The following is a 10,913-nucleotide window of genomic DNA, read 5'->3' on the forward strand; positions in this document are numbered from 1 at the left end:
GGCTCTTTAGGAAGTTAAACAAAGGACAATTTATGCGTAAAACGGATCGTCACACACGTCGGTCCTGGTGCTCTCCTGAAGACTCGCGAGTCACGAGCTATTTGCTCGTCCCTCTGGGTAGCCAAGCTCTACTTATGCCGCAATCATTTCAATTAACTAGTTTGGAATGATAGCCAGATTTTTCTTCCTTCCCTGATGCTTTAATCTAAACCGCACCCCTTAACGTCAATTATGGGGCTAGAGACTAAAGGTCCCGACATCGCAAAAGAGGACAGGCTGATTGCACACCTTTTTGCAGACCCTGCCCAGCGAAAACTAAATTTACAAGAAAATCTAAATCTTTTTTTCGTACCTGATGGGCCACTGGCATAGAGAGCAAAAGAGAAATGATCTATTTAGGCCACCTACATCCTTTTCACTTTCAAACAAATTTCTAGAATTCATCATAAAATTAAATCCCAGGGTTCTATTTATTTACTTTTTTATTACTTAAGATAAAACTGAACACCAAAAGAGCAATAAAAAATGTCTTGCATTCTTAACCACATATCTACGATCGATAGGCATCAAGGAAGTCGTGGAAATGTAGCCGTTCAAAGATACCGGCACTTTCTTTTTTCCCATTGCCATCTTTGCGAGCATTTTTTCTTTTGCCAATGATATTTTTCACTCCCGAAATATTCTTGGTGGTCAGTTTGATTTCTGTCAACCTTGGCAAAAAAGCGGAAGCCGTCTTCAACAGCTTGATGACGTGCTCTATATTCTCTTCTGGAATCTGCACGGCTCTTGTGTATTCATTTTCGTCTATAGAACCCTCTCTGATCGCGATTTGCAGTTTTTGCAGCTGTCTCAGGATTTCCTCGTCAGCGATCATTTGCGTCACCTCTTTTAGATCTTCAACCGTGAAGAATGCTACTGTTCCTTCCAACCGAACTCTTTCCAAATTTGGAGCAACCGATAAAATGTGGGAAGGAAGAAGCAGTAGTTGTGGTTCTTCACGTTGCCATGGTTGTCTTTCTGGTGGTTGTGGTCTGAAACAAAATAAATTATCTGATAAGACATGACACTTGAAAAGAATACTTAAAAAAATGGATTAACACGCATCCCTAAATATAAAGCCCAAAAATAAAAATAATAAATTCGTAGGCGAAATTAAAACAATAAAATTTCTGTTCTATTTGATTCTGGATATGGACAGAAAACCGTTCCTCCAATAAATCATGAATGTATGCCAACAGGAGTGTAGGGGATCTGTATTAAATTAGTCAGTCTATGCCAAACTGGATGAAATTGTAATATTCATGCTCATTTGTCTGGCCCGCTGATTTTGAGCTAAAAAAATAGTTAACCGTCTAAATTTTACAGCCCTAGATTTCTGTTTAAAAAATTATTCTTCTAAAAAAGGAATCACACTCACATCTCCAGGTCCAATTCTCTGAGAGAGGAAAGATTCACGGCGTTGAGGGCTGGTTCTCTCATGATGTACACATCTTTTACTATCAGCCTCTCTAAGTTCGGGCACCTTTGGGCAACGAGACTTATGTCACATTCACGCCTCATCCAATCACACCTCCGAATGTTTTCCATGGTGAACGTGTGAACGTTTGTCCAGCAAAAGGGTAGAAAAATCGTAATTGATCTGCGAAAGCTGGCACCACCGTCCACAAAGCGGATGCTGTCAAATCGAGACTCATCCGGACACCCCGTCAGTTCACCCACGGGAACCATGCGATCGGTTGGGTGCTTCCAGTTGTCTTCGTAGTATCTATTATACTTCTTACCGTCCTTTACAACAAAACGATAACATTAAGAATTATTTTGAGAGTTGTGTATAAAGAATTTGTGTAAAAACAATTAAAAAAATAGAAGATTATTATTTAAGATTTTAAAAAAAAAATAAATCTTCGCTGACGAATCTTTTAATTAGCGATAGCAGCGCCATAGAGACAGTTGGCGCTGCCGCATTATTGTTTGTTTATTTGTTTATTTTCACACTTGGTTAAAAATTATGTCAAAATGCCAATAAATGTTTTTTGCTCATTCCAGACAAAAGTCGGTTAAATCACACGCTTTTAATAACCGACCCTACAATACGAAAAAAGCTTTTTTGAAATTTAAATGCAAATAAAATAACTTAACAACTCTCTTACCTCCGTATCTCCTTTCGTATGATCCTCCATATCAATCCAAACCCTACGGAACTGTCCGGGTGTGCCTGAAAATTTCAAGATATTAGATTTCTGTTCTCGGTTTTTTATTAGAAAAATGTGAAATTTTTATTGTTCTGATTGACATAAAAAAGTAGCATACTTTTGAGAAATATTTACAAAAATACCTGTGTAGAATGTGCGGACAGCAGTGTTGTCATTAAAGCGATCAAAATAAAACATTCTGGACTCGCTTTTGTAGACCATGTCTAATCTCTCGGCATTTTGAAGGCAATGATCATCGAGGAGGAATTCCAAATCCTTAAACCTCGGCCTGTTGCCCGATTCCTTGATGAAGTGGACGATCAAGCTCGGGAAGCACGATTCCAAATACTGATAATTGGGCTCTGCCTTTTTAGAAATGCGATTCACGCAGGCCCAGAGGACTTGCAGATTGGGCAAATGGCGGCAAACGTACCCAAGGTGTTGGATTTCTAGAAACTCGATCTTAAACATTTTCAGGCTCTTTAGCTTGTGAAGCTGTGTCAATCTGTACGCCGATTCCTTCGTTTTAGAAACTTTTTGCGTCACCCACCTAGACTCCCATCTTCTCGGGCCAAAATCATTGATTTTCAGTTCTTGCAGGTTTGGAGTGTTGTCGACAAGCACCGCAAGTAGCTGAGAAAAAAGATTTCAGGACATATTCATGGAAAGGCTTTTGGAAATATAGGTGATATTATAGTGTATATCCTAATCTCAGTAATGCTTTTCAAAGACACAGTAAACTCAAGTAACCCATTGAATCAATCTATAAAAATTAATAAACTTTTTCCAAAAACAATCGTTCAAAATTATAAGAGTGATGGAATGAAGCGCGATACCTTTGTCAACAACTTCTCCAGGTTGACTCTCTCATAGTGGCAATTCATAAAGCCGGTGAGGTCAACTTTCAACGTCTGCGAATTGACCAGTCGTCTCAACATGGCCACTCTCAAATTCATTTCTCGAGGCGTCGAGCATGGCTCAGCGATTTTCAAGTGGTTTGAAATCTCCTCCAGCACTTTGTTCCGCAGGGGATTCGCTGAAAATTTAATATTGTTTAATAAACAACATTTTATATTGCTGCCGATAAAGCTAAACAAAATGATTTTAAATATTCATGCGGATTTTAGCAACAGCCACGTCCATTTGTCTTGTTGGTCGAAGACACTAATGGCGCAAACAGATGGCGCCAGGACCAAGACGTTTTTTCCAATGACACTAAAATAAAAATTTAGTTTATTTGGTAAACTGATTTTCGTTTTCAGGACATAGTTATAAAGTTGGAATATCAGAATAATCAGAAGGGTTAATTCAGAAATGGTTATTCATTTAAACCAAACTACGTAATGACCAATATATTAACTAATTAATTATTTTACTTACGGAGTTTTTCCGGATTTTGTTCTTTGTTTTGGTTCCGGGCGTAAAAACTGTAATTTTTAGCGATGCATTTAAGTGCGAGTTTGTGCAAAGTCGATTCCGGCATCCGCAGGATCGAAAGCCTCGTCTTTGTCATTTTCAGCAGAGTTGCGTCATCCATTTCCATCATTTTGAAGCCTGAAATAATTGGTAGAGAGTCATAGATAGCCAAAATAACAGATTTTCATTACGTTATCGTCATATATAAATATTGGATTTGTCATATGGAAAAAAACATTTTCCCAGTATCCAAAAAACAAAGTATTTTTCCTCGAAAGTTTAAAATATCTGAGTTTAGCAAATATTTCCATTCTTTAATATCTGGGGCCATACATATTGCTTAGCTGATTGGAAAAAATGTCTTTTGAATCTAATTTAAGGCCTGTGGCGCAAATTTAAAATAATATTATTAATTTAACACATAAAACAGAGAGTTTGTGAGGAATAAACGAGCATATAAAATAAAAAGGAAAAATATTGCTACACCCATTTACTCCTGCGATTATTTTTACGGATTTATACGGAAGCAAATTAAAACGTTAACCTGCCGTTGAAGAATTTAAGCCAAATTTCATTTACGCGTCGACGGAAAAATATGAGCTCAGGTGTTTTCAGGGGGGTTTGCTCCCTCGTTGTGCGTCCATATAACAATAGATACGCGGCGCGCAGGTAGAAAAATTCGTTTTACCTCGCGCTTGGCATTGAGAAAACGACGAGGCAGCAAAGAACCAGCGGCCGTGCTTGTTGGTCAATAAAATGAAAATTTTCGAGCGGCGCGACATTTATGCTCTAAGAATTTTGGTGAATTTGTTCAATTTTCAATTAATTTGTTCTTCATTTAGTATATTCTTTAGGCCAAGGAAATGAAAGAGACACCATGAAACAGGAATTCATGCTTAAAAATTAATATTGAGTTTGGTTTATTGCTTCAGGGGATTTTAAAATTGTGAAAAAAATATCCGATTGCGAAATTTGCTTAAAAATACATTACTGAAGTTAAGCGCGGACGAGAGTTTGAAAATAAATAAATAATCTTGTGAAGTTAAACGCTGACGAGAGAGTGAAAATAAAAGGTCGCTTCCTACCGTGAGAGGCAACAGGCAGGCAGAAGCGCAGGAGAAGATGCTCGGCCGGCGGCAGGAGAATCTCTGGCTTCTGGCTTGCCTGCTGCTCGGAGCCGCGAGCCGGCGAGCGGCGACAGCTGAGGTAGTCATCGCCAATATTGTTTTTTACTATCGATATAAAACGATATATTTTACATCAGAAAAAACATTGATATTAAAAATCGATTGTTATTTGGCCAAGACTACAGCTGAGTCGCAGCTCGGAGCTTGGGAGCAGAATCATCGCTCCAATTTTCCCCCAGAAAATATTTGATAAAAATAAACACCGTGTGCCTTGATAAGTTAATTCGATGCACGAAATAATATTTACAAGTAAAAATTTACTTTTCACCTTTGGGCTGAAAATTTAAAATTTTTTCACTGGGCCACGTCTATTGTTACCCGTAAAAATAGAAAAATTTTTGCTGGGTACGAGGTTGCTTTTTAAAATGACGACGTCCTTAAAAAATTGAATTATATATGAACAGGAACTCCCAAATTAAAAATTGCCATTACCAGAGTTGACACTACATTAGCAAAATATTTATTCTTATTTTTTATTTATTTATTTGTTTCCATTTAATTATTTTTTTTGCCCAGCGAGAGAATACTTGTTAAGGGGCATCTACGCGCCCATTTCCTATTTAATTCTAATGTAGCGCCCGCGCCCCTTGGTGCATGCGTGTAAAAAAGCGTATGTATTTATCTTGTTTTTGCCATGGTTGTTTATTAATGGTCGACACACAATCGCATGTATCGATGCTTACTGCTCGTGTGATAAAATTTGTGAATCGTTTTTTTACGTAATTAAGAATGTGGTAATTCAGTTGTTGAATTTCTTCACAAAATTCTTGGATTTAATAACAACTTGGAAAAACTCTTTGGCCTCCGCACTGTGAGTGGTTTCAAGCACTGATTTTCCTCCAGCGGTCAATGCACGGGGGTTGGCCCCCTCTTTCACAATAAGCCATGTGCACATTGCAATATCAAAGTGGTTAGCAGCAAGGTGAAGTGTGTTATTTTCTGCCTCTCCGTTTTCCTTGATCAGATTTTTGTCCTTGCCGTGTACGAATTTGGCACATTTCAACTTGCGGTTTACGATGCAGAAGTGAAGGAGGTTGTTCCCATTCGGGCCTTTTTGTCTGTTTTTGGTGCTATTAGAATTACATAAAAGTTGCGGGTTTGCTGAGTCAAGCCGCACACGCTCCAAACCGCACTACGCCATATTGGATTTGCAAAATCTGGACCCGCACCCGCGGGTTTTGCGGGTTCAACCCTCAAACCCGCGACCCGCGCAAAGCACTATATCTACTACGACCCCTCATTCGACAGGGCTTTGACCTGGGTTGATCAAACGACCCTAATTCTCAGGGCACCGCGACCTGAGATCCTTGCCCAGGCCCGGATTTTAATGTTTTTTCAGAGCTTTTGAACATATTTGACGGTGATAGGGGTGATGTTTCACCCTCACCACGACTGACCCTCCTCAGGTTGCGCCCTAAAGTGGAAGGATGGGCGACCTTCTGCATAAATCTTGGCTGACTCGCTACTTGCTGGTTTGCACCTTTCCAGCATGCGTGATTTGGCTTCACGGGACGAATGTCTAGCGTTTCAATGCAGTCCTTCGGTGCGGAGGCAAGTGGTCCTTCAGTGGGCTGCGTCCCTGAATTGTGCGGCCTGCTGGTTCGCGGTGTTATTGGCACCAGGGTTTCAGCATTCGTGCCAGTGCAGTGCGCGCCCTTCCCGGTCATCGGACAGGAATAAAAAGAGCAAAAAAGGAATAGGTTTCTTTTATCTATGTGGCGCAGTGGTTAGACATAAAAATTTAATAATTAATAATTGAATAAAAACATTTTTTATTTTAATTGCATTCTTAAGCTGTTGAAATTCATTTTTTATTAAATTTAACTTTAAAGCTCGTCTACAAGCACTGGTATGCGTAACACAGCCGAGAGAAGATAAAGGAAAAGCTGACGTACCAGATTGCGTTACTCTTTTCTAGATAAAATATGTAATTTCTATAAAATTTTGATTTAATTTTTTTTCATCTGCCTGTTGACTTGCGAGGAAAATAAATCGTCAGACACGGCAAAACAAGAGCAGGCTGACGAATTAGAGCATTTATTGTTGTGCCGGCAGCGCTGATAGCGAGAGTGAGCGATGACCTTGTGACGCAAGATATTTATAAAAAGGCATTTATCATCAGAGGGCGTGCGTGGCTGAAGATCAAGGTCAAGGTATTAATATATGGAAAGAAAAACTCAAGTTTCCCATCAACTGTTGTAATTTGAAAAAAATCGACATTTTAAAAACGAAAACCAGTATTAAAACCAAGAATTTTATCAAATGCAGCCATAAACTCCTGGAGAATCGCCATGGACCTAAGAAAAATTAATACAGGGATTTTTAATTTATTTTATTAATAAAAATTACTAAATTACCTATTTATTTGTTGTTTGTGCTTGTATTCGCCTTTGAGAAGAAAAAAGCGGCTGCTTGCGTCGTGCGAGAGCAGCCAGAGGTTATCAGCACGGTCCAGAGCAAAGTTAATCGAGTCCACGTCTGACTCGAACTGAAACATCGACTTGTATTTTTTATTTAAAACATTTTTTAATGGTTTTACCTTGTGCAGTAACTCCTCCTTGAACGGACTTTTCGAGTCCCAAGCGGTAACCCTTTTCTCCTTCTCCTGGACAAAGTACAAAACTCCCTTGCTGTCCATGAGCATCCCTTTCGAGTCGGAAGACAAAGCGCCAATTTGCGTGACGGTGGTTGGCGTCGTGGAATCGTCAGCGAGGAATATTTCCCGGCACTGGTAGCTGCACATGTAGGCAGTCGCATATTTCAGCGGTGAAAAGAGCACCCAAGCGAGGTCCTTGAAATCCCAATCCTGATACGAATTGCCAGTCTTTGGAGTTGAGGGCATCGTTTTATTTTCGTTCAACGCAAAAGAGAAATATTTTCCATTCCATTGGGAGACCAAGGCCACCTTGTCGGCCACCCCATCAGCAATCGCGACTATATTCCTCGGGCTTCCCGCCAGAGGGTGGACGAGCAAAAGGGAGTCGTTGTTTTTCAGGTCGAAAATCCGAAAGGTCGGCTGGCAGTTCCGGGATCCTCCGTCCAGCACCCACAGCCGGCCCAATACGTCCGTTTCTAGGTCAATCACGCTCTGCACTGCGTCGCAATTTTCACCAAACTGGAAATAACAATTAACTACAGGAAATTTTGAATTAAAATAATTTTACCTGTTCCTGAAGAGGGTGCAAAGAGGGAGAAAGGTTGCTCTTGTCACCGCCAGGCATCCACGCGAAAGTCAGACGAGCTTTAGTTCCGCTTGAGCTATTGTTCGGAAAGCCGAAGAAAATCCTGTCGCCGTAAATAACCACTTTTGAAGGCACTTCTTTCGAAAATTGTTTTTCGTTCCACTCGTAGACTCGAGTGAAGGCCGCGGACACGCCGAATAGCAGCGTCCCGATTATCAAGGAGGACAAATTCATTTCCAGAGACGGAAAATTGACCTGTGCTGAACAAAATATTTACGGTGTTAAAAATGTTGCAAGGAAATTAGATTGAAGGGAGAATAAGTTTTTCCAGGAAAATCCTGGGTTTTTGATTAAAACTTTAGATAAATTTGATAACCCGGAACAAACAAATTTCAACGGATTTACCTTCGAAATGTGTGTATTTGCGGCAGTTGTGGCGTTTCAGAGCGACTCTGTGAAGACATCCGCACTGACTGCGAATGAGGTTGAGACGAAACGACAGCCGGCTTCTTTTTGCGTAGTTCAATTTTAGATCTTTGACCCAAGAAGAGAGAATCGTGTGATATTTTTGCAGACGATATGTATCGATAAATATTGATATTAAAATTTATATAAAGGTTCGATTTCTATTTTCAGTATTTCACCTGAAAAAATTGAAAACGCGGGAAAGAGTGCTCGTCCGGCCGCTATGCCAAAGACGCGACGACGATGTTATTTCGTAACACACCCAAACTGTAACCATGTCTTTTTTCAAAATTTGAACCCGCACCAAACCGCACTACGCCAACCTAGCGCCAATACGTTTAAAGTAGGAACCAAATTTATATTTTTTAAATTAAAATAAAAAACGCAAAATATTACATTTAACAGCTATGTTTCTGGGGCCTTTATTTGATTTTTTCTAGACTAAGGACAATTTTGTTAAAATTTGTACATGAATTTGGGGCCTGGTGCGCCCATCGTTATTCGCTCGCGGTGCTAATGGGAACCGGGTTTCAGCACATTGCACCAAAACAGCGATACAAAATATCTACAATTCATAACCAGATATCTACGATCGATAGGCATCAAGGAAGTCGTAGAAATGAAGGCGTTCAAAAATACCGGCACTTTCATTTTCCCCATTTCCATCATTGCGAGACTTTACTCTTTTGCTCATGATATTTTTCGTTCCCGAAAAATGTTTGGTGGTCAGTTTGATTTCTGTCAACCCTGGCAAAAAAGCGGAAGCCGTCTTCAACAGCTTGATGACGTGCTCTATATTCTCTTCTGGAATATCCTCGGCTCTTGTGTGTCCATTTTCGTCTATAGAACCCTCTCTGATCGCGATTTGCAGTTTCTGCAGCTTTCTCAGGATTGTCTCGTCAGCGATCATTTGCGTCACCTCTTTTAGATCTTCAACCGTGAAGAATTCTACTGTTCCTTCCAACCGAACTCTTTCCAAATTTGGAGCAACCGATAAAATGTGGGAAGGAAGAAGCAGTAGTTGTGGTTCTTCATCTTGCCCTGGTCGTTGTTCTGGTGGTTTTGGTCTGAAACACAATAAATTATATGATAAGTCATGAAACACTTGAAAAGAATACTTAAAAAAGGATTAACATGCATCCCTAAATATATCTTAAAAATAAAAATAATAAATTCGTAGGCGAAATTAAAACAATTTCTGTTATAATTAATACTGAATATGGATAGAAAACCGTTCCTCCAATATATCATGAATGTGTGACAGCACTGCCAGTAGGAGTGTGGGGGATGCGTATTAAATTAGTCAGTCTATGCAAAACAGAATAAAATAGAAATATTCATGCTCATTTGACTGGCCCGTTGATTTGGAGCTCAAAAAATTAGTTAACAGTCTTAATTTTACAGCCCTAGATTTCTGTTTAAAAAATTATTCTTTCAAAAAATGGAAGACTAAAATCAAACTCACACGTCCAGGTCCAATTCTCTGAGAGACGAAAGATTCATGGCGTTGAGGGGTGGGTCTCTCAAGATGTACACATCTTTTATTATCAGCCTCTCTAAGTTCGGGCACCTTGCGGCAACGAGACTTATTTCACATTCAAGCCTCAACGAATCACATTTCCGAATGTTTTCCATGGTGAACGTGTGCACGTTTGGCCAGCAAAAGGGTTGATAAATCAGAATTGCATCAAGAAAGCTGAAACCGCCGTCCACAAAGCGGATGCTGTTAAATCGAGTCGCATCCGGACTCTCCGTCAGTTCATCCACGGGAACCATGCGATCGGTTGGGTGCTTCCAGTCGTCTTCGTAGTATCTGTTATACTTCTTACCCTCCTTTTGAACAAAACGATAACATTAAGAATTATTTTGAGAGTTGTGTATAAAGAATTTGTGTAAAAACAATTCAAAAAAATAGAAGATTATTATTTAAGATTTAAAAAAAATAAATCTTCGCCGACGAATCTTTTAATTAGCGATAGCAGCGCCATAGAGACAGTTGGCGCTGCCGCATTATTGTTTGTTTATTTGTTTATTCTCACACTTGGTCAAAAATTATGTCAAAATACCAATAAATGTTTTTTGCTCATTCCAGACAAAAGTCGGTTAAAAATCTTACACTTTTGATAACCGACCCTACAACTCGAAAAAAATCTATGTAATAAGCTTTTTTGAAATTTAAATGCAAATAAAATAACTTAACAACTCTCTTACATAAGTATCTACTCTAGTATGATCCTCCATTTCAATCGAAACACTACGGAACTCTCCGGGTGTGCCTGAAAATTCAAGAAATTAAAGTTCTGTTCTCGAATTTTTATTTGAAAAATATGAATTTTTTTTGTTCTAATTTACATTAAAATAAAAAGCATACTTTTGAGAAATATTTACAAAAATACCTGTGTAGAATGTGCGGACAAAAGTGTTGTCATTAAAGACATCAAAATAAAACATTTTGGACTCGCTTTTGTAGA

General features: G+C 39.2%; 1 protein-coding gene across 1 annotated transcript; it reads right to left on the minus strand.

The window, feature by feature from the left end:
- Positions 1-6,977: 6,977 nt before the first annotated feature.
- On the minus strand, positions 6,978-8,456 carry LOC135942900 (uncharacterized). Its single transcript, XM_065489242.1, has 5 exons — positions 8,383-8,456; positions 7,960-8,237; positions 7,335-7,910; positions 7,153-7,283; positions 6,978-7,092 (listed from the first exon to the last, which is right to left on the minus strand). Exons 2-5 carry the CDS (start codon positions 8,209-8,211, stop codon positions 7,017-7,019), a joined length of 1,035 nt encoding a protein of 344 aa, XP_065345314.1. The 5' UTR covers positions 8,212-8,237; positions 8,383-8,456; the 3' UTR covers positions 6,978-7,016.
- Between the last annotated feature and the right edge of the window lie 2,457 nt (positions 8,457-10,913).

The sequence above is a fragment of the Cloeon dipterum genome, chromosome 4, assembly GCF_949628265.1.
Source record: "Cloeon dipterum chromosome 4, ieCloDipt1.1, whole genome shotgun sequence".
Taxonomy (NCBI): Eukaryota; Metazoa; Arthropoda; class Insecta; order Ephemeroptera; family Baetidae; genus Cloeon; species Cloeon dipterum.

Coding starts and splice junctions, on each gene's coding strand:
- LOC135942900 (XM_065489242.1), bottom strand. CDS start 8,211: ATGAATTTGTCCTCCTTGATAATCGGGACGCTGCTATTCGGCGTGTCC. Junction 7,911..7,959: donor TGCACCCTCTTCAGGAACAG/GTAAAATTATTT, acceptor TGTTATTTCCAG/TTTGGTGAAAATTGCGACGC. Junction 7,093..7,152: donor CACAAACAACAAATAAATAG/GTAATTTAGTAA, acceptor AATTTTTCTTAG/GTCCATGGCGATTCTCCAGG.